Genomic DNA, 22,986 nt, shown 5'->3' with positions numbered 1-22,986 from the left:
GGTTCAAGCGGTTCTCCTGCCTCAGCCTCCTGAGTATCTGGGATTACAGGTGCCCGCCACCACACCTGACTAATTTTTTGTATTTTTAGTAGAGTTGGGGTTTCACCATGTTGGCTAGGCTGGTCTCGAACTCCTGACCTCAGGTGATCTGCCCACCTTGGGCTCCCAGAGTGCTGGGATGACAGGCCTGAGCCACCGTGCCGGGCCGGGCCAGCAGTTTCTTAAGACGTGTTTTCAGCAGGAACACCTGTGGGCAGGGGGGAAGGAGCAGGGAGGGAGAGTTGGGGCTGCTGGGCCTTCTCGAAGCCTCAGCCAGCCCCCTCTGGGAGCTCTGGGGCTAGGCTGGCCCTTCGGAGCTGTCCTGAGCTGGGGCCACGGGGCAGGGCTTTCTGCCTCATATTGACCAGAGAGCTGCCATCAACCACCTTCCCAGCAGCTGGGAGACTGATCCTTCAGTCCTAGTGGGGGGATCTGGGCAGTGTAGCACAGTGTGCATGAGAGACGGAAAGAGGACAGTGCCGTCATGAATGGGGGGATGCGGATTTGTGATAAGGGAAGTGATGTGGGGCTGGAAAGCAGAAGCTGCCCTGTCACCAAGTCACCACTTGCTACCATTTTTTTTTTTTTGAGACAGGATGTTGCCCTGTCATCCAGGCTGGAGTGTAGTGGCATGATCATGGCTCATTGCAGCCTCAACCTCATGGGCTCAAGCCTTCCTCCCACCCCAGCTTCCTGGGTGGGTGGGATTAGAGGCACATGCCACCACGCCTAACTTTTAAAAAAATTTTGTAGAAATAGGGTCTCGCTGTGTTGCCCAGACTGGTCTTGAACTCCTAGGCTCAAGGGATCCTCCCACTTCAGCCTCCCTGAGTACTGGGATTACGGGCCTGCAGCCCCACACTTGCTACCACTGAAACCCATGGAGGCTGCGGAGTGAAAGCACCCCCAGGGCATGGCCCATCGCTTTGCCGAGGCCACCCTCTTCTGAGCCCTTCTCTGACCTGCTGCTCACTCTGTGTCCCAGGGTGAAGGGTCTGCTGAAGTGTTTCCTGGCTGCAAAGGCAACCTGGTATCCAGTCCAGACGACAGTGTAGTCCTGGCCTCTAACCTGCGGCTGGTGGCAGGAATAATAAATGTGGGAGATAGGAGCATGGAAACCAAACAGTTTAGAGAGGCAAAGGACTTAGAGGCCATTTTGTCCAGTAAGATACAAAGGGTCATGGTCATGAGCGGGGTCTGCAGCCAATGAATCTCAAGTTGGAGCCTTGCTCAGCTGGACTAGCTGTGGGATATTAGGTCTCTGCTCCCTTATTATTATTATTTTTTGAGACAGAGTCTTGCTTTGTCACCCAGCCTGGAGTGCAGTGACATGATCTCGGCTCACTGCAACCTCCACCTCCCAGGTTCAAGCGATTCTCCTGCCTCAGCCTCCTGAGTAACTGGGATTACAGGCACACGCCACCATGCCCAGCTAGTTTTTGTATTTTTTGTAGAGATGGGGTTTCGCCACGTTGGCCAGGCTGGTCTCAAACTGACCTCAGGTGATCTGCCTGCCTCGGCCTCCCAAAGTGCTGGGATTACAAGCATGAACCACCGCGCCAGGCCTCTGCTCCCTTATTTGGACAATGGGGATAATAACAGGCCTACTTTATGGAGTTGTGACAATGACGTGTGATAATGCCTCCATAAGTCTCAGTGGTTTGCACTTGTGGCCCTGTGGCCCCTAAGCTTGCTACAGCCCACCCGGCTCGGTGATGCCACGTGGGGTCTGATTTCAGGATAAAAGCGTAGAATTCTCATTGCCCCCATGCTGCAACTTTTCAAACAAGTCCATCTGTCAAAATGGTAGTGGCTAAAAATTAGTGCCAATTTCCTCATTGCTGTTCCTTTATGCAATAAGTTAGCATGCAATTTAAGTTTAATACTAGTTCCCCCCACCTGCCTCTGCAAATAGGACTCATGTCAATGATGTTCATTTTGAATGTTAAAAAAAAAGGAGTCCGGGTGTGGTGGCTCATGCCTGTAATCCCAGCATTTTGGAAAGCTGAGGTGGGCGGATCACGAGGTCAGAATTCAAGACCAGCATGACCAATATGGTGAAACCCCATCTTTACTAAGAATACAAAAATTAGCCAAGCGTGATGGTACGTGCCGATAGTCCCAGCTACTCAGGAGGCTGAGGCAGGAGAATCGCTTGAACCTGGGAGGCAGAGGTTCAAGCGAACCAAGATCGCACCACTGCACTCAGAGCCTGGGTGACAGAGCGAGACTCCATCTCAAAAAAAAAAAAAAAAGATTGGTTGGGGGTGGGGCAGGGGGACAGCTGTAAACACTTTTCCCAAGTTTTTCCAAGTATAAAAACATGTTTAACTGGACTGTTCCCCACCCAATATTACAGCTGAGAAGCAGAGGCTCAGAGAAGTTAGGAGAGTGTTCTAAGGCTGCACAGATTATGACGGCTGAATGGGAAGACAGCCTCATTCGTCTGACTCCCAGTCCAGGTGTTTTTCCTTCGCTTCACATTTCACCTGATGAGGTTCTCCTGTTGGTGTTTGGAGAGACAGCTGATGGCCCACAGTTTAGGAGGGGCCCTGTGAACACTATTTTAGTTTGGGTTCCCCCTAAAGCAGACCCAGAGATAGTATTCGGGTGAGAGCCAAGAGAAAAAGACCAATCAAGGGGCATTGATGAGCCGGTTGCAGCTATGGGCAATTGGCACTTTGTCCTAGGGACCTTCTGGAAGACTGTGGAGCCCATGCCTTGCCTGAGGATTGTCCCCCAAGGGTGTGAAGATGCACCAGTAGTTGTCCCTCAACTTTCGTCCCTCACTGGTCGAGCCTTGTCCTGGGCTTTTGGCTCTCTAGCACACCCTGCTGGCCTTGCCATAGTACTGAGCCTGCCTTTCTGTTTGTCCCCAGGCACCAGAAGGCTCTTGGGGCAGAGGTGCAGGAGCCATTGGTGGAGGGCTGGGTCAGGGCTCTCACTGGGCCATGTAAGCACATGTTCTGTCCACAGTAAACCGCAGTGCACCAGGAGGCAGGAGTCCACCTGAAGCCCCCAGTGGGGCGCGCAGTGCCTTTAATGGGATAAGCTGCTCTGAATTCTCGGGAGCCTGGGCTCCAACCAGCAAGGGAGTGTTTGTTCTTGGATAGAGACACCTTGCATTTTTCCTGAGCTAGGATTCCACTTTTAGGGTTCTGAGAAACAGAACAGAATGGGGGTGTGTCGGAAGCTTATTCTGTGGCCTCAGTTTCCCTTGCACCTGGCAGCTTCCCAAAGGGCAGAATGATCAGACCTGTTTCAAGAGACCTGATTTTAAAGGTTATTAGATGCATGGCCTGAAGGCAAGTCACGGTAGGTTTCTAAGTAGGACAAACTTACAGAGGCTCAAAATCGCTGTAATTCACTTTTTTTTTTTTTTTAACTTACCCTCTTTTTAAGATCTTTCCGAGGCTGGGAGTGGTGGCTCACATCTGTAATCTCAGCACTTTGGGAGGCCGAGGTGGGTGGATCATGAGGTCAGGAGTTCCAGACCAGCCTGGCCAACATGGTGAAATCCCGTCTCTACTAAAAATACAAAAATTAGCTGGTGTGGTGGCAGGTGCCTGTAATCCCAGCTATTCGGGAGGCTGAGGCAGGAGAATTGCTTGAACCCGGGAGGCCGAACTTGCAGTGAGCTGAGATCATGCCACTGCACTCCAGCCTGGGAGACAGAGCAAGACTCCGTCTTAAAAAAAAAAAAGGTCTTTCCATCTTAGCACCCAGTGAGCACATTTGCTTCTTCCTTTTACAGCTGTATATTGTGTGGATGCACCATAAGTTGTTGAACCAACTCCTGTGGATGCACTTTTGGGTCATTTCAAATCTTGCTTTTCCACATGATGCTACAAAAAATCATGTCCTTACATCGCTTTGCACATCTACAAGTGTATCTTTAAGGTAAATTTTCAGAAGGGAAGTTACTGAGCCATATGCTTTTTTTTCTTTCAGACGGAGTTTCACTCTTGTTGCCCAGGCTGGAGGGCAGTGGTGTGATCTTGGCTCACTGCAACCTCCGCCTCCCAGGTTCAAGCAATTCTCCTGCCTCAGCCTCCCAAGTAGCTGGGATTACAGACATGGGTCACCACACCCGGCTAATTTTGTATTTTTAGTAGAGATGGGGTTTCACCATGTTGGCCTGGCTGGTCTCAAACTCCTAACCTCAGCTGATCTGCCTGCCTTGGCCTCCCAAAGTGCTGGGATTGCAGGCGTAAGCCACCACACACAGCTGGGAAGTGACATTTAAGCCACGTCTGCAGATGCTAGGTGTTAGCAAGTCAAGAAAGAGGGAAAAGCAACCCAGGCAAAGGGAACAGCATGTGCAAAGTCTGGAGGTGGGAAAACACATGGGCTTTTGTGGCCGTGGGAGGCCAGGGTGGACGGAGCTCAGGATAACGGGATCAGAGTGAAGCAGGGAAGGTTTGGAGGGAAAGGAGCACACAGGACCTGGAATTATGCCAAAGATTTGCTGTTTTATTCCAATGGCAATGGCAAGAAGGCATTAAGAGTTTAAAGCAAGGAAGGGATGAGATGAAATTTATGTTTCCTAAAGTTTATTCAGCTATGGAAAATGGGCTTGGGAGGGTGAGAGTGACCCTGGGGAGACTGGGTGTTGGAGCTCACCCCCACCCTTCCTAGAGCCCAGCTCCAGCCTCTGGGTTTGTGTCTTCAGCAGACAGCCTAGGTCAGCTGTCACCAGAAGCAGGAGCTATGGGAATTTTCCCAGCATGCATGCCGGGGAGCCCAGGGCTGTAATAGACTTACTAGCAAGAGAGAGTCTGAGATGAAGCTCAGCTGAGTTAAAAAGAAACAGATCACTTTGCAGCAGGACTTGTCAGAGCTTTTGATTGGGAACTGTAGCTGGTGAACCCTGGGGAAGGGCCTAGAATGTAGCATGTTCTATACTTATTTTGAAACTGTGTTTTCCATTGAACATTTTGCTACCAAGCCCAGTCTGAGAAACTGCTCCATTTCCTCTTTGCCTTTCTAGGGCATATATGCTAATGAACATGCTTAATTCTCTGTCTCACAACCTCTGCTCAGGGAAGTGAAAGACCTTTCTCTTTGGTTACAGATGGGGAAACAGATGGATTCAGTGTCTTATGCCTGGGACTTGGGGGAGATTAACTGTTAGTCTTGGTAGCCAGCGAATCACAAGGGCATCCTATAAGATTGTGGGGTGTCAGCTTCTTCCACTTCTCTTGTCCATGTCTTGCAGACAACACTGCCCTGTCCTATCTACTTAGGGACATCACCATTAGTGTCCACCTTTCCTGACTCTCCTGATTGCTTTCCTTTCCTCATGAGCTCTTTTTTTTTTTTTTTTTTTTTTTTTGAGATGGAGTCTTGCTCTGTCGCCCAGGCTGGAGTGCAATGGTGCGATCTCAGCTCACTGCAACCTCCGCCTTCCAGATTCAAGCGCTTCTCCTGCCTCAGCCTCCCGAGTAGCTGGGATTACAGGCACACACCACCATGCCCAGCTAATTTTTGCATTTTTAGTGGAGACAGGGTTTCACTGTGTTGGCCAGGCTTGTCTCAAACTCCTGACCTCAGGTGACCTGTCCGCCTCAGCCTCCCAAAGTGCTGGGATTACAGACGTGAGCCACTGTGCCCAGCCTTCTCATGATCTCTTATTGGCTTTGGGAGAAAGAAGAAGTTGACTCCCTCAACTAAGAGCTTCAGTGCCCTATTTTTTTTTTTTCTTTGAGCTGGAGTCTCTCTGTGTCGCCCAGGATGGAGTACAATGGCAGGATCTCAGCTCTGTGTCCCTTCTATGAGAAGACAATTAGCCCAGTATTTTGGCCCCCAGGTCTTTTTATGATGCTTCCAGCACAACCCCCTGAAGCCTCTCTGTCTTCCTGGCTCCATCATGAAGTGTTGGCTGCTGGGGTCACTATGTTGGGTGCCATCCAAGTGGATGTGGTCATTTTCATCCCTGCCCTGGCATTCTAACCCCAGTAATGTGAAGGAAAAAGACCAGCAAAGAGAAGCAGCTCCACAAAACCTGTTTCAGTGGGTTATGTTTTTATTCTACGTTATTGGTAGGACAGGGAACAGGGCCAAGACCTCCACACTCCCCTGGGAAGAACAGTCAGGAGAATTAGATACATCTAAAGTGGGCACAGGACGGAGGCCAGATCTTCCTGGGAGGTGGCTGAAGAGACTTAGGCTTAAGCCACGGGGGCCAGGCCGACCTGGTTGTTTGCCCTGTCGAAGACGGTAAAGTACTGGCGGATGAAGACATCACCCAGGATCCAAAGCTCTCCAGATTCGGTGGGGACGTTCATGCCCTGGAAGCCACTGATGCAGCTCCCCTCGCTCTGGAGAAAAGGAGAATAAAAGTGGAGCTGGGACACGCCGTGATAGGCGCTGGGTGATAAACATCCAGGGCGCCCTGGTCCAGCTGTAAGGCACGTGCAAGGAGAAGCTTCCTGGCTCAGTGTCCAGGGATTCGGCTGTTCTTGGCCTGGAGTCGGCCTGTAGAAGCCATCCACTGCACGACTGGTTTCTACGCATTACTGGACATTATCTGGTGTTTCTGGCAGGCACACGAACCCTGACATCAGCATTGGTGCTAAGGGGCTTAGAGAGAATTCAGCTGCTAGGAAGGAGTTTGAAAACCCTGCCGCCATAGCCTTTTCTCATTATTATTCTGATCCGGTCAGAGGCAAACCGGATGAGCTATTAGCCCTCTTGCCTCACTAAGTCACTGGGCTGCGACCTTGTCTGCACATCACCTGGGGAGCTTTGAACCCCCGCAGCCCCATCCCATTGCTCAGGCCTTGCCCTCTCCTAATGTAATCAGAATCCGTGGGGGAGCCCAGGCATCAGTGCTTCTTGTTGAATAACTTGAGTCCACTGGCAAAATTAGTTTTCCACCTGATGTTACGATAACAGAAGGGAAATAGTTTTCTTGTGGCTCGTATAGCTAAAGATTTGCTACTTGGTAGAGATGGTAGAAGTGTCAGAAGCCCCAGCCTATGGAAATTAGGATTTCCATTTGCCCAACCCTTGGTAGCTCTGATGTGATCAGTCTCACTTGGTTAACCTAAACGCACTCTGAGGGTGGGGAAGGCTGCCATCTCTACCTTTTGGATGCGAAAACTGAGGGTGAGATGAGCTGTAGCTTGCTCAGAATCAATGGGCTAGTAATTCAGACTTAGGACTTGGACGCAGGGGTCCAAATAGAATCCTCTTTTCACTCCATTAACCTTTGCTTCACTTGTTCCCTTAGGGGGCTGTATCCGAGTTCTTATTCCTGCATTTGTTATTAATATATTCTTTTTCTCTGGAGGCTGTCTAGGGCAGATGTTCGTCTGCCTCTGCCTGCTGGCTTCAGCTCGTGGAAGTGCACTTTCCCTCTGCAGAGGGGGACTCTGTGTCCACATTCTGTGTGAACCTCTCTAGTGGTTGGTCCAGAGCCTCCTCACCTGCAGGATGTAGGCACTGGGTGGCACGGGGTACTGGACTCCATTGATGGTGAAGACGATGTCGGGCAGGCTGCTGATGGCTGAGCAGCTGACCACCATCTGGAAAGAGTGAGAGTGAGAAAAGTTAGAAGGGTTTCTGTCCCTTCTGCCTGGCACACCCACTACTTGAGTGTAGAACAGAGCAGTCGGGGCTGGACTCACGTCGCCGTCTGAGTTCTCGCTGGCTCCGATGTCGCTCTGAATGTTGGCAATGGGGCTGGTTGGGCCGGTCAGCAGGGAGGTGCCGGTGTCAACAATGGCCTGGCAGCCCTCAGCGCAGGCGATGGTCTTTCCGTTCATGGTGATGCTGAGGGCAAGAAGCAAGTTAAGCTCCCTGAGCCCTCAGGGGTACTTCTCTCCAAGGAGGAACAAGGAGGTGAGTGAGCCCAGACATTCCTTCCCCACCCATCCATTGGCCAGTGCGTGAAATTTCTGTTCCTCTCATTCACGCACTCATTCATCCCGCATTCATTTACCCTACAAATATTTCCCAAGTGCCTACTCTCTGCCAGGCATGGGAAACGCCAAGCGAAACAAGACAGCCTCACAGTTCCGGGCTGCAGGGAGCTCCCGGCCTAGCTGGCAAGATAAGTTATGTTGGCAGAAGGGCAAGATGATCAGTCAGGCATGTGGTGGGGAACAAAAACAGGGTCCAGGGTGAGAGGTAGTGGAGGGGAGCAGCCAGGGGAACAGACACCCAGGAATGCCAGGCAGGTGAAGAGAGAAGGAGGACATCATCAGGGGATGGTATGCAGAGAGGGACAGAGACCAGAGGGCTGGGGCAGGTGTTGGAGGAACTGGTGAAATTCTAGCATGGCTGGGCAGACATGAGGTGATCCATGTGTCCTGATTTGCCTGGGCTGGTCCCAGTTTTAGTACTGAAAGTCTCTGTCCTGGGAAATTGTTCATCCTTGGGAAAACCCACACCACTGAGCACCCTAGCAGGCTAGCTGGGGAAGAACAGCATGGAAATGAAGCTGCTAGGGAGACCGGGGAGGCCCTGAAGGGGAGGGGGGAACGAAGTGACTTCACACAATTTCTTAGCCATTTTGCCCCACTTCTAGACTGAAAGTGACATGTTTCCTCGAGTGGGAGGAGCATGTGCTGGTTCACCGGCCCCTTAAATTGTGAGATGCGTGGACAGGTGGGTCCTCCTGCTCTCCCCAGGGATGCTGGTGGATGGTCCTGCCTCCGTGACTAGGAGGACAGTGGCTATCTCACCCTTGCAGAGTCTCAGCTTCCCAGACAGCTCTTCCCTCCTCCTGCAGGGAGGTGTCTTTCTAGGGGTCTCTGGCTTGGCCAACTTCCACCTTCCCCCTGGAGTGTGTTCCCCTGTGCCAGCTGTTCCTGGGGGGATTCTGGAAAGCTGATTGGCTATGAATCCATAAGGAAATGGGATCTGGGGCCCAGGCCTGGATGCTGCCCGTCCATGGCAGTCTCACCTGTCCACGGTGATCTGCCAGTAACCCTCGACGGTAACAGGCACCCAGTTCAGACTTCCAGTGTAGTAAGAAGAGTCAATGCCACCAAATATCACCACGCTGCCACTCTTGTCATCGCTGTGGAAAGTGAGGGGAGAAGACATGAATTTTTTTGTTCGTCCATTTGTGTGACCATCTGCTGTTGCCTCCTCAGAGCGACCGTTGATTGGGCACTTTCCAGGGCTGTCCTGGGGTGTGACCAATGTGGTTTCTTTTCCTCTTAGGCCAGGGCCCGTGCAGTGGGCACCGTCACTGTTATTTCCACTTACCATGAGGACACTGAGCCTGAGGGAGGTGAGGCCACCTGCCCAAGGTCACACAGCGGGGGAGTGGTGGAACTGCGTTTGGAAGAACACAGGCCTTGTAGGTTGAGTGTGTGGTTTCCACGGTGGTACCCGCTCTGGTTGCCATGGGGACCCCAGGGAAGTGAGTGCTTGACAGTGTCGGCTCTTAAGGACTTGAGGGTGGAGGTCACTGGTTCTTAGCTGGGAGCAGTTTTGCCCCCAGGGGCATGTCTGGAAACATTTTGGATTGTCATGATTGGGTGGGGGTAGGGGATGCTGCCGGCATCTCATGGGTAGAGGCTGGGGATGCTGCCAAACATCCTACAATGCACAGGACAGTCCCTGGCGGCAAGGACTTATGGTGGTCTGAAATGTTAACAGTGCCCAGATTGAGAAACTGGGATCTGGCTGGGGAGATACAATGGCCCCACATGAAATATTTAAGTGCTCATAAAGGCAGATGATGTTTCAGAGCCACCTTGAACATTAACTGGCCAAGAGGAATACATGACAAAGAGCCTTCCTGTTGTAAATTGCAGGAGTCCTTGTTATTGCAATATTCATTTTCTAAATCTCTGCAGTTTCAGGTTAGATGTGGAAGGAAATGTAGATGGCAATAAGAAATTAATTATCTCAGGCTGGGCGCGGTGGCTCTCGCCTGTAATCCCAGCACTTTGGGAGACCGAGGCGGGTGGATCATGAGGTCAGGAGATCGAGACCATCCTGGCTAACACAGTGAAACCCCATCTCTACTAAAAATACAAAAAATTAGCTGGGTGTGGTGGCGGGCACCTATAGTCCCAGCTACTCGGGAGGCTGAGGCAGGAGAATAGCGTGAACCCGGGAGGCGGAGCTTGCAGTGAGGGGAGATAGCACCACTGCACTCCAGCCTGGGTGAGAGAGTGAGACTCTGTCACACACACAAAAAAGAGATTAATCATCTGAGAACTGGCCATTTCTAAAACATGACCCCACTCACTGAACCCACCCCACCTTTGCTGTGAACATCTCACAGTGCAATGCAATATAGTGAGGACCTAGACGTGTAGTTACCAACCGAGGAGACACATGAATGACGGCGAACCCTTTCAAGAGAGGACGATGTAGGTGAGTGTTAGAGGAAAGCTGAATGTCTTAAGAAAGTGGAGGATGCCCTCAGGTGTTCTTGCATAACACTCTACTCAGCCCAAACTGACATTTGGTTTATTCTTTGTTCATTTGTTTGTTTGCTCACTTATTCTTTGTTCATTCCTAGAATTAGCCCCCGGTCACAAATGGAACCTAGATTTTATGAAGTCATAAAAGAAACTTGCTTTCATGATTGAAAAATGTCATCATTCATGATACGTCTTGATCAAATCTTTTCATTTTTGTGCTATGGAATTTTGGTCTAAGTGTATTCACTTTATTTTATTTGTTTATTTATTTATTTATTTATTGAGATGGAGTCTCGCTCTGTTGCCCAGGCTAAGATGCAGTGGCGCAATCTTGACTCACTGCAACCTCCACCTTCCAGGCTCAAGCGATTCTCCTTGCCTCAGCCTCCTGCGTAGCTGGGAGTATAGGCGCCTGCCACCCTGCCTGGCTAATTTTTGTATTTTTTAGTAGAGACGGGGTTTCACGATGTTGGCCAGGCTGGTCTTGAACTCCTGACTTCAGGTGATCCTCCCGCCTCAGACTCCCAAAGTGCTGGGATTACAGCCATAAGCCACCATGCCTGGCTAAGTGTATTCACTTTAAATGGTATCTTTGGGGGCCAAGGATGGGCGAACTGGCACTGAGGGGCAAATGGCTGATGACATTTGAGTTGTGCACATCTAGGGGACAAAGACACTGGTAAAATAAGATGGAGTGCACATGGCCCGTCAGAGACAGACTTGGCACTATTACTCTCCAAAGACACACTTCTCCAGCCTCAGACATTGACTTTCAAATCCCTTGCTTCCCAAGACCCTCTCCATCCCAGCCAGCCTTGGACAGCTCCTGCTGGGCAGGAACACTGTGACCTCTGGAGGGGGAGGTGGGAGGAGGCCCCTCTCCACTCAACTTACGCGCTGAGGTAGACAGAGAAGAGGTCCTGAGAAACCAGGCCCTGGTTCCAGATGTTGTCAAAGACGGGTGTGGCCCCGGAGGAGGAAATGCTGGGGTAGGCCAGCCCCAGGATGCCGTCGAAGGGAGCGAAAAACAGGAAGGAGCCAGGTTCGGTCTCGCTCAGGCCAAAGATCTGATTGGTGTCAGAGATGCCTCCAACCTGGGTGGGGAAACCGAGATGATGTTCACCATCAGGTCATGTTCACTGAGCTCTGGGTGCCAGCCTCAGGCCCAGAGCCACCCTGGTTCATCTCATGCAGGACTTGGCTTCCAGGGTATCAGCCCGGAAGGAGGGCAGAGGGACTGTCTGCTGGAATGCTGGTTCCTCTGCTGGAGGTAACCATGGCAGCTGATCTCCAGATGGCCACAGTCTATGACTCAGGGTGAGATTTTGCTGGAGAACAGATGGTCACTGTGTGTTTGTGTTTCTGATGAACAAACGCAAAGCAGACCCCAGACCCCAGGCCTTTGACCCCTGCCATGCCCCGAAAGTAGCAGGGAGGGCTTGTGGAGATTTCATGACTTGGGGTGCTGCATGTCGGGAGAAGAAGGAAGAGGAGGAGGTGCTAGTAGAGAATTGAGACTTTACTGACTCTCCCCACACTCCATAACATTCTGCTTGGGTGGAGCTGAGGCTGGCTTATGGCTCCCCGCACCCCACCCTTTTACTCACTGCCACCTGAGCTAGCAATGTCTGTGACACCTCTGCTGCTTCTCCCCCACCCTGCACCCCCAATCAGGTTACTTCTGTGATCACCAAGACCCGTCTTGCTGGAATAAGCTTATTTTGGGGGTGCCTGATGGGGGGATGCAGCGGCAGCCTGCAGGTGCCCACCTGGACAGTGTCGTATCCGAGGATGCCTGTCATGCTGCCGGTCCCGTAGGTGATGGAGACTGTCTTGCTGGTAGACTTGTAGGTGGAGGAATCCTGAGGGTTGAAGAGGTTGTGGTCCACTGCAAGGACAAGCGGTGAGTGTTATTCTCTGAGAGCTGGGTGAAGGTCATGGGCTGGATGTCTTCCTGGGATAGGGTGTCCTGGCCCTGGGACGGGCTCTGGAGGTGAGCAGCGACCTTTCCCCCTAGACCCTTGGAGCCCAAGAGACCCCAGGTTCTGTCCTGTCTCGTTGAACTACTGGGACCATTCACTGATGGCAGGTCCCCAGCCAACCCCAAGGACCTCCCGGGGACCCTTCCAGGCCAACATTGAGTGGAGCAGGCCCGTGGCTGCCCAGTGACGAGCGCTTTCACCCTCTAGCCCCCAGCCAGTGCTCCCGTTATGATGTGGATGATGCCACAGGCACCTCATCTTCATTAAAACTTAGAAGAGGAAGGAACCTGCGACACACATTGTTCATGACTTCCAAAGACAAACTCTCTTTCATTAGCAAACCAATGTTTTTTTTTTTTTTTTTTTTTTTTTTTAAAGGAGCTCAGCACTGACCTCTAGCGTGTTCTAGCCAGGCTTTGGAGCCATTTTCTCACACGTACTGGACTCTTTCCTGGTGGGCTATTCTACAGCCCTTTGGCCCTGTCTTGCTTTGGGCCCCCCATACTTCCTCTCCCAGCCTGTGGTTATTTAGGAGAGCTTCTCTCTGCCCTCAGACTGTGTAGTCTTTGACCGCAGGGATCATATCACTCATCCCTTTACCCCCTGGAGCACCTGAGCCCAGTGCTTGGCACGTAGTAGGTGCTCAATAAATGCCTGTTGAGTGGCTCCAGCAGGCTTGAGGTGGGAGCTGTCTGAAGCCCGCGAGTGTCCAGGGTTCCCCAGGGTCGGCTGGTGCTGGGGAGCGAGAGTGGGGTAGGGCGGGCTGGGCACTTACTGCAGGCGAGACTGTAGCAGTAGACTGAGGGCACCCACAGGTTGGAGGAGCCGGTGTCAAAGACGACAGTGAAATCCTGGGCAGGAGTTCCGATGCCGATGGTGCCGAAGTACTCCACCTGCAGAGGCCAGGACAGGGCAGTTCATGGACCGGGGTCTCTGTTTTGGGGCCTCCCTAGGGGCTGTCTCTGGGTCATCTCCTCAGTCCGCCTCTCCACCTTTTCCTTCATTCCTCACAGTTCTTGTCTTTCTCTTCCCAGGCACTGCCTTCATCCTTCAAAGCCCAGCCGTGGCGTCCCGTCTTCCTTGAAGTCTTCCCTGATTGCTCCCCCAATTTACCCTCTGCTCTCTGCTAAGCACCACAAGCACCTAACAATCTGCTGTTCCCTCTTCAGCTGTTGTCTTGTCTGTCACAGTCTTCCCATCCTTACAGCCCATGTTCTCAGAGGATGGGGGTGGAACCTTCTAGCACCGGGCAAGTGACAGCTTAAGTGCTTGTGCCTTAAATTGTTTATCAGAAGCTAAGCAAGCCACTTAAAGATGGAAACCTGTCCAGTTTTCTTATTTCTACATCTAGATGTGTACAGCAGGTTTCAAGAAAGGGCATTGCCAGAATTTTTATTCTTTTTTTTTTTTTTAAGGCAAGTCTCGCTCTGTTGCCCAGGCTGGAGTGCAGTGGCGTGACCTCGGCTCACTGCAGCCTCCTCCTCCTGGGTTCCAGTGATTCTCCTGCCTCAACCTCCCAAGTAGCTGAGATTACAGCTGTGTGCCATCACGCCCGGCTAATTTTTGTAGTTTTAGTAGAGACGGGGTTTCACCATGTTGCCGGGCTGGTCTCGAACTCCTGACCTCAAGTGATCCACCCGCCTCAGCCAATCAACCAGTATTTTTCTTCTTAGTGGCAGCATTTTCCCCCTGCCGGCTCTGTTCCCGCCACACTGGTCTGCTTGCTGTTCTTTGGCGATGACCAGTCACTCCTGCCCTAGGGCATTTGCACTGGCTATTCCTTGTGCTAGGAAAATGTTTATTCTAGATCTTTCCTTGGCTGATCCTTTTATCAAAAATCAATCATTCAGCTCTCTAGTCAAATGTCCCCTCTGCCAACAGGCCTTCCGTGACCACTTTATCTAAATTTGCCCCCTCTCAATCTTCTTGTTCCCCATACTCCCATTAGTTAATTTGCCAAGGCCCTTATCATTACCTGAAATTATCTTACATGGTTGTTTATTTGTCATCCCCTTTAGAGTATAAGCTCCAGGAACTTTGATTATTCACCATCATTTTGGCAACTTGCATAGCCTCTGGCACATAGAGAGGTGCCAATATTTGTTAAATATTTGTGAACTAAATAAATGCGCTAATTAAGCCTCTTACCAAGGGCCTGCCAGACCCCATGCTAAGCCCTCCAGAAAACATGATCGTGTTAATTCCTGGCAACAACCTCTGATGGTAGATATTAGTGGTTCTGTTTTCCAGACCAAGACACAGGCTCAGAGTATTTAAATGACTTGGCCAAGGTCCTGTGGCTTAGAGGCACTAGGACCCACATTTGCACCAGGTCTGCTGGATGGCAGAGGCCAGTCTCTGAACCACGGGCATCACTGCTTTGTGCCCTGTGCCCTGTGCCAGTCACAGAGGGGACATACAATATCTGCAGGAGGGCAGGGTGTTTGCTATTGGGTCTCAAATAACAAAGTCAGGGTGATCTTTCTGAAACTCAGATATGATCTTGTCACCCCCTGTTTAAGATAAATCAGAGGCAGTTAGGATGGAGTCTCTCTGCGTCCACCCCTCAGCTCCTCAGACTGTAGTCTGCAGCACCCTTCTTCCCTCCCTCTCGGCTCCCCTTCAAATGCACTGTGCTCCCGCCTGCTACAGGGTTTGGCACAAGGGATCAGGCTATGTGGAGTTCTGTCTTGTTCTCTTGGAAACTCCTGCTCTTCCTGCGTGGCTCCAGGGAGGCTCCCTGCCCAAGTGGCAGACTCTCGCAGTGTGACACCGTCACTCTGTAGTCCTCCTGCTGCCTGTTCTTTTCATTGGTTTGTGAGACCCCTTGATTACTGTGTTTGTCTCCTAGGCTATGAGTTTGCTCACCACTGTCTCCCCCTGAGCCCAGCACAGACCCTGAAATAGAATGAGGTGCTCAGAGAAATTAACATTGTATGAACGAGTGAACGAATGAATGAATGAACAAAAGAGCAACAGCTCTGACTGTGAGCTTTCCTGCCTGCCCTGGGCCACTGACATCTAGGGGGCAGACTCTGGGTCCCCAAGTGTCCTCCAAGACCCCTGGGACACCCTCTTTCCTGCTGGCCAAGTCCTCAGAACTGGCCCCACCACTTGCCCGCACACTCACATCCAGGTAGTTCTCCAGGGGCTGTTCGTGTAACAGGGTGGAAGCCTCCCACTGGGGGAAGTACTTGCTGGCTGGGTTGAGGTTGTGCTTCTTCAGGAAGTCCTTCAGCAGGCCACGCTCGGACAGGGTGCGCCTCAAGGACTTCTTTCTGATGAGGGGGACCCTGTGGTTTGGAGAAGGAAGAGGAATTAGGCAAGGATTCTGCTGACCAGGTGCTGTGGCAGCCCCAGAAGGGAAGGGAAGCTGGTCTAAGGAAGAAGGAAGGAAAGGAGACGCCCCCACTTCTGCCCAACAATGCAAAGAAGTTAAGCTGACTAGTGGTGGAGCTGGGAACCAGAGTCAGGCTGGACTGTTAACCAGCTGGTCTAAGAAAGGAAGATGGAAGGAAGGGAGGAGCTCCCACTTCTGCCCCATAATGTAAAGAAGTTAAGTTGACTAGGGCTGGAGCTGGGAACCAAACCCAGGCTGGACTCTCAACCAGCTGGTTTAAGAGAGGAAGATGGAAGGAAGAGAGAGGCTCCCACTTCTGCACAATAATGCAAAGAGGTTAAGCTGACTAGCGCTGGAGCTGGGAACCAGATTCAGGCTGGGCCCGAGTTTTAACCATGTCTGCAGGGCTGCCTCCCAAAAGGGCAGAGAGAGAGAGAGGCAGAAAAGGGGGATGGAGACAGCTGAAGAGAGAGAGAGAAAAAAGGGAAGAAGGAAGACACGGGAGGAAAGAAAGGTGATGTGAGAGGCAGCATCTTCACACCCACGCCACCCGGACTCACTTGTACATGATGCACTCAGAGAGCGCCACCAGACCCAGCAGCAGCAGCCACTTCATGGTTCTTCCTGGATCCCAACTCAAGGGAGAAGGCAAGACGGGAGGAAGGTGCAGAGCAGCAGCATGAGCTGCCCCTTATATACAAGTTGGGTCCCGCCTTATCGGCCTCGGAAAGTCACCGGTTCCCCTGATCCCAAACAGAAAAGCTCCTGATAAGATTGTGGCTGCCCTGAGCCGCATTCTGAGACCTTTCCAGCTGAGGCACTTTCCATTGTAACCTTGCACCATGGGGAGGGGGGAGGGTGCCATGGGGGTGGACCCGCAGAGAGAGAGAGGAGCAATGACCTGGAGGCTTTTTTCTTTTCTTTTCTCTTCTTTTTCTTTCTTTTTCTTTCTTTTTTCTTTTTCTTTCTAAGCAATGACCTGGAGGCTTATTTGTTTTTTTTTCCTTTGTTTCCTTTCTTTTCTTTCCTTCCTTTCCTTCTTTCTCTCTTTCTCTCCCTCCCTTTCTTTCTTTCTTTCTTTTCTTTCTTCCTTTCTTTCTTTTTTCTTTCTCTTTCTCCCTTTCTCCATTTCTTTCCTTTCTTTCCTGACGGAGTTTTGCTCTGTCGCGCCGCCAGAGGCTTATTTCTGAAGCACTGACAAGGGCCTACGTTAAAACTTTACCAGCTGAGCATTTCGACAAAATTGGTTAAAAGTGCGTTTGACGCAGCATTGGACAGATGTGAAGGAGCCCCAGGTGGCCTGATTTGTCCCCGTGGTCACGCAGCTGGGGTTCTTAGAGAGGAGCCCCCCGACTCAGTCATAGGTGGTACTGGTTGTGGTCACTGCTTATCCACAGCACATTGAGGGGTCAGTCGTTTGGGACTCAGGACACAATTCCCCACATAAGTGTCATTGTGTGGGGTTGTTGGGCGTCTGACTAGCCTATGGGACTTGCGACTTGCTTTTGGTGCAACTGGGCTGAGTCTGGGAAAGAGATGTGCGCAGTACATGGGGGAGGAGGGAGAGAGCACCGGGAGAATGCTGCTTTCCCTTCCTGGAGGAGGCAAACTTCAGACAGGCCAGGTATGTCTTTGGAATCTGTGTCCCTCCCTTTCTGCACCCCTTCTCTTTCTTTTGCTCCTTTCCCACCCTCTCCACCTTTGAGATCCCACCTAGGTCTGATTTCTCCAGGTGCTCCAGGCTTACAACTGGGTTGAAATCAGCTACAATGGAGCAAAGCAATCTGGGCAAACAATTCATACTCGTGGGTGAGTGACTTAGAAAGAGGATGCTTGGCCAGGCACCGTGGGTCACACTTGTAATCCCAGTACTTTGGGAGGCTGAGGCAGGTGAATCACCTGAGTTCAGGAGTTCAAGACCAGCCTGGCCAACATAGTGAAACCCCGTCTCTACTAAAAGTAGAAAAGTTAGCTGGGCATGGTGGTGGGCGCCTGTAATCCCAGCTACTGGGGAGGCTGAGGCAGGAGAATCGCTTGAACCCAGGAGGCAGAGGTTGTGAGAGGTGAAGCCGTCTGGGCTTCTGAGTTGATTAGGGACTTGGAGAACTTTTGTGTCTAGCTAAAGGATTGCAAATGCACCTATCAGCACTCTGTGTCTAGCTAAAGGCTTGTAAATGAACCAATCAGCACTCTGTGTCTAGCTGAAGGGTTTGTAAATGCACCAGTAAGCACCAGCTGTTACACTCCCCGCGAAGGTCTGCAGCTTCACTCCTGAAGCCAGTGAGAGCACGAACCCACCAGAAGGAAGAAACTCTGGACACATCTGAACATCTGAAGGAACAAACTCCGGACACACCATCTTGAAGAACTGTAACACTCACCGCGAGGGTCCGTGGCTTCATTCTTGAAGTCAGTGAGACCAAGAACCCACCGGAAGGAACCAATTCAGGACATAGTTGCAATGAGACGAGATCTTGCCACTGTACTCCAGCCTGCGTGACAGAGCTAGACTCCGTCTCAAACAAATAAACAACAAAAAAACAACAAAAGAAAAAAGAAAGAGGATGCTTACCAACCCAATGGATCCTCCACTTTGTGAATTTTTATTCAGTGGACAAAGTAGAGTGAAAACCCTGATGCAGAAATTGCTGTGGAGGAGGACAGGGGAGCGGGGAGGTCACCAGGTAGATAGGAAGCCCTGTCTCAGGATCTTGTTCTGAAATCGGATCCCCTGGGGCATCCTCAGACTGTCCAGCCATGAGAGCCACAGGTTCTATAAAAGCTCCAAGTGCCCCCAGTGCCTCCAGGTGAGTATTGAGGAGTGGGCAGTGTGGATAAGTTCAGGGACAGTGGTGGTTAGTAGAAAACACATTGACATTATAGACTCCCCTGTTAGTTGACATCTTTGTGCCCCAAATGTGTATCCTGGGCCCATTTTCTTTTCTTTTGTTTTGTTTTCTTTTTTTTTTTTTTTAACTATAATCTCACTCCAGTATGACTAGCTCTCGTATTTTCCACGTTCATGTCTTCTGGTGCCTCCTTATCTTCCTCTCTCTTTCCTCCCTCTCAAGCCTCTCTCTCTTTTTTGAGACAGGGTCTTATTCTGTCACTCAGGGTAGAGCGTAGTGGCATGAACATGGCTTACTGCAGCCTCAACCTCCCACGCTCAATCAGTCCTCTGGCCTCAGGCTCTGAGTAGCTGGGACGATAGGCATGAGCCACTACACCCAGCTAACTTTTGTATTTTCTGTAGAGACAGGGCTTCACTATTTGACCCAGACTGGTTTCGAACTCCTGGGCTCAAACGATCTTCCTGCCTCAGCCTCTCAAAGTGCTGGGATTACAGTGAACCACACTGCACCCGGCCCTCTCTCTCTTTATGGATACATAATATTTTACATATTTTGGGTACATGTGATATTCTGTTACAGGCATAGAAAGAGTAATGATGAAGTCAGGGTATTTGGAGTATCCGTCACCTAAGTATGGGTTGATCCTAGCACTCGTGAAGAACCTGATGGTCCTGAAGATGCTGCCTAAGTTCTGGGGGCACCAGATGGAATCCCCTCACTCAAGGCTGCCACCAGATGGAAGGGAGGGAGCTTGGAGCCCAAGGATGGGCACTGATTTGAGGGGCACAGCTTGTCTGGGGCCCACATGGGAATTTTGAGCAGAGGAGAAGTATATTTGGGAAGCAGAAGGAAGATTCCCCAGGCAGAAACCTGCAAGCCCCTTAACACATTCATTCAAATGCCTTATTGTGCACTTGCTGTGTACCGTGCAGGGATGCTCTAGCTGCTGAGGGTACATCCCTGAGCATGGTAGGACTAAGCCATGCCTTTGGCGCATTTGTGGTCAGTTGAAGGAAAAGCTGGTGTGGAAGGGGCTCTTCCTTTCCACCTGGATGGATATTTGGATCACATTGAGGGGAAGCTCTCAGATTGGTGAAGATGATAATATTTCTCCACATTAGAGATTTTAGCACCCTGAGGGACTCTGGCATGCTTGCTGACACCAATTCAGGGGTATGGCAGACAGACTCTGGGATGGCTCCCAATTATTCATGCTGCTGGTGTTCACAACCCTGTATAATCCCCTCCCCTTTTGTGTAGGCAGGACTTGCTTCTAACTAACAGGATACAGCCAAGTAGATGGGATGTCAGTTTTGTGATGACATTATACAGGCTCGTAAGTTGTGTCTTGCTAGCACACTCTCTGTATAGACTCTTCCCCTTGCTGACTCTGATAAAGAAAGCTGCCCTATAAAGAGGCCCAAGAGGAAGGAATCAAGGGTGGCCTCCAGCTGACAGCCAGCAAGGAACTTGGGCGTTCAGTGTGACAATCTGCAAGTAACTGAATCCTGCCAGCAAGCGTGTGAGCATGGAGGAAGATCCTTCTCTAGTCGAGCCTCAGATGAGACCACAGACCAGGCTGACATCCCTGACTGACAGAGGCCTCAGCTGAACCGAGCCTGGATTCCTGACCCACAGAAACTGTGAGATAGTCAGTCAGTGTGAGTTGTTATAAGTCATTCAATGTGTGTTAACTTCTCATCAGCAATAGAAAACAGGACTGGAAACCTCGTTGATAACTCGAAAAGGATCCACCTGATTGCCTCTTGCTCTTCCCTCTTTTGGGACCATTTCAGTGCTCTGCTAGTTGTTTTTCTGCTCAGGTAATGTGAGTGATCTGAAAAGGGGGAAGGTGACATTGTTGGTCAGGTCATCTGCAAATCTCCCACCACACAGCAGTGCTTACATTTGTGTGCCTATTTGTGCTTTTCTGAATGCTTTGAATTATTTTAAAAAAGAATTATTATACTATAACCGCCACTTTTTCGCAAGTGATGTAGCTCAGAGGGGTTAAGTGATCAGTGCAGGTTCACATAACTAAGTAATGACACAGATGGGACCTGAACCTGGGTCTCAGGAGGCTCTGGTCCCTGGCCAGACTATGTGACCATGTACATCCACCTGGTTTCTGTTCATGGGTTAGTGTGTGACAGGAACATTCCATGATGGCTGTAGCCTCCCTCCCAGGTGCACTTGGAGAAGCCATTCCACTCAGCCCCCTTTACTAGAGGAACCCTTGGGATGGAAGAGGGAATGCTGATTCTGCAACCACGTGCTCCCATGAGATCTGATTGTCAGCCAGGGCTGATCCGTGGCTGCCAGCAAGGAAGCCACAACATCTCATTGTACCAGACTGGCCCGGCAGAAAGATTAGACAACAACGTTTGCTTTGCCATTAGCCCTGCCTGGCACTCAGTATGGTAGTGCCTGGCTTTCAGGGGCACTGGTAGCAGTGTCTCCGATGCAGGGCAGCCCCTGCCAATGGCACAGGTGTTCATAAGTGTTCCATGAACCAATCAAATCAAGCAATGGAATGAGATCTAAGGAACCCAATCATGGCAAGGCTGAGATGGAGCACTTAAGCATGATAAGTGTTATCAAGCTGGTGTGATAGGCATTGGGGCAGCTGGTCCCCTAGCAGCTTTCAATCAAGGTCTCACCCCAGGGACATGATCTTCCAACACCAAAGAGAACACTGTGTTTTCCACTCCCCAGTCCCAGACCTGGGCTGCTTCTCCAGAGATGCCTGCAGGTTTTCAAAGTTAAATTGATGATAACTTTTTTGGCTCAAGTATAGAAGTAATACATGATCACTGTAGATTATTTATAGATAATTACAATTTTAAAAATGGCTTATAACCCCACTACCCAGAACTAACCACCACTGGCGTAGTAAATGAATATATTGATTTACTTACAAATATAGGACCACAAGATATGGCACATGTTGTTTTGCAAGCAACCCGCTTTGATGGGCCCAGCTCACTTCTGCTGCGCTACTCTATCTGCAACCTGAACCCGCTTTTAAAAGAAAAATCATGGTTCTGTATTTTACAAGTGATTTTTATAAATCTACATGATCATTTAAAAACTTTTCTCAAAATATGATATGCACACAGAAAGGTGCATATCATAAGAAACAGCTTGATGAATTTTCACAAACCAAGCACACACGTGTAACCAGAACCCAGACCCAGCAAAAGAGCATGTCAGGTACCCCCGGACCCCACCCCAGGCTCTTCCCAGTCACTATCCTAGGGCCAAACCAAGCGTATCACTACTCTGATTTCCAAACAGCAAAGATTCGTTTCACCTGTTTTTGTACTTTTGCTAAGCAGTACCACATAACAAGCACTTTAGTTTGCATTGCGCTTCTTTGCTCAAAATCATGTTTAGGAGAGGCACCCACGAATGGCGGCGTGTGGAGTTGTTACTCATTTTCATTGCTGTGTATTATTCCTCTGCATCAATATACCCACTATTTTCTCTTTTTCAGTTCATAGGCATTTGGGTAGCTTCCAGTGTGGAGTTCTTAGGAACAGTGCTCTATGAATGTTCTCTTGTATACACATCTTCTTTCTTTTCCTTTTATTTATTTATTAAAAACAATAGAAATGAAGTCTTGGTATGTTGCTCAGGCTGGTCTTGAACTATGACCCGAAGCAGTCCTTCCGCCTTGGCCTTCCCAAGTGCTGGGGTTACACCATGAGCTACTGTGCCTGGCTGTTTTCTTTTTAATTGACATGTAATAATTGTACATATTTATGGGTACATAAGGATGTTTCTGTACATATAATGTTTAGTGATCAGATCAGAGTAATTAGCATATTTATCATCTTGAACATTTATCATTCCTTTGTTTTTTTTTGGAGACAGAATCTCGCTGTGTCGCCCAGGCTGAAGTGCAATGGTGCCATCTCGGCTCACTGCAACCTCCACCTCCCGGGTTCGAGAGATTCTCCTGGCTCAGCCTCCCAAGTAGCTGGGAATTACAGACATGTGTCAACACACCTGGCTCATTTTGTATTTTTAGTGGAGATGAGGTTCCACCATGTTGGCCTGGCTGGTCTCAAACTCCTCACCTCAGGTGATCCACCTGCTTCGGCCTCCCAAAGTGCTGGGATTACAGGCGTGAGGATTATGTGAGCCACCGTGCCCGGCCGGCATATGCATTTTTAATTTTGATAGATACAGCCACATCATGCTTCTTAGGGTGGTGCCAGTTTACATTCCCACCAGCAGCGTGTGGAGTGATCATTTGGGACAGGTGAGGATGGATGGGGCAGGAGACCTGTGAGATTAAAATAACACTCCTGGACGAGTGTGAATGAAAAGGATGGAAGGAGCTGTGCTTCGACCCCAGGGCCCTTCGAGGAGGATGC

The 22,986-nt window shown here is 50.4% G+C and overlaps 1 protein-coding gene across 1 annotated transcript; it reads right to left on the bottom strand.

Moving 5' to 3' along the window:
* Positions 1-5,733: 5,733 nt before the first annotated feature.
* On the bottom strand, positions 5,734-16,502 carry LOC100973723 (pepsinogen A5). Its single transcript, XM_034932728.3, has 9 exons — positions 16,313-16,502; positions 15,543-15,705; positions 13,188-13,305; positions 12,200-12,318; positions 11,325-11,524; positions 8,951-9,067; positions 7,671-7,815; positions 7,470-7,568; positions 5,734-6,359 (listed from the first exon to the last, which is right to left on the bottom strand). The coding sequence occupies exons 1-9, from the start codon at positions 16,366-16,368 to the stop codon at positions 6,210-6,212; spliced, it is 1,167 nt and encodes a 388-aa protein (XP_034788619.3). The 5' UTR covers positions 16,369-16,502; the 3' UTR covers positions 5,734-6,209.
* Positions 16,503-22,986: the final 6,484 nt, after the last annotated feature.

This window comes from Pan paniscus, chromosome 9 (genome assembly GCF_029289425.2).
Source record: "Pan paniscus chromosome 9, NHGRI_mPanPan1-v2.0_pri, whole genome shotgun sequence".
NCBI lineage: Eukaryota > Metazoa > Chordata > Mammalia > Primates > Hominidae > Pan > Pan paniscus.
This window is presented reverse-complemented; position numbering and strand designations above follow the sequence as displayed.

Excerpts from the sequence above, each read along its gene's own strand:
- LOC100973723 (XM_034932728.3), bottom strand. The coding sequence starts at position 16,368 with ATGAAGTGGCTGCTGCTGCTGGGTCTGGTGGCGCTCTCTGAGTGCATC. Across the intron at positions 15,706-16,312 it reads TCTGAGTGCATCATGTACAA|GGTCCCCCTCATCAGAAAGA; the intron begins GTGAGTCCGGGT and ends TCCAAACCACAG. Across the intron at positions 13,306-15,542 it reads CCCTGGAGAACTACCTGGAT|GTGGAGTACTTCGGCACCAT; the intron begins GTGAGTGTGCGG and ends TGGCCTCTGCAG.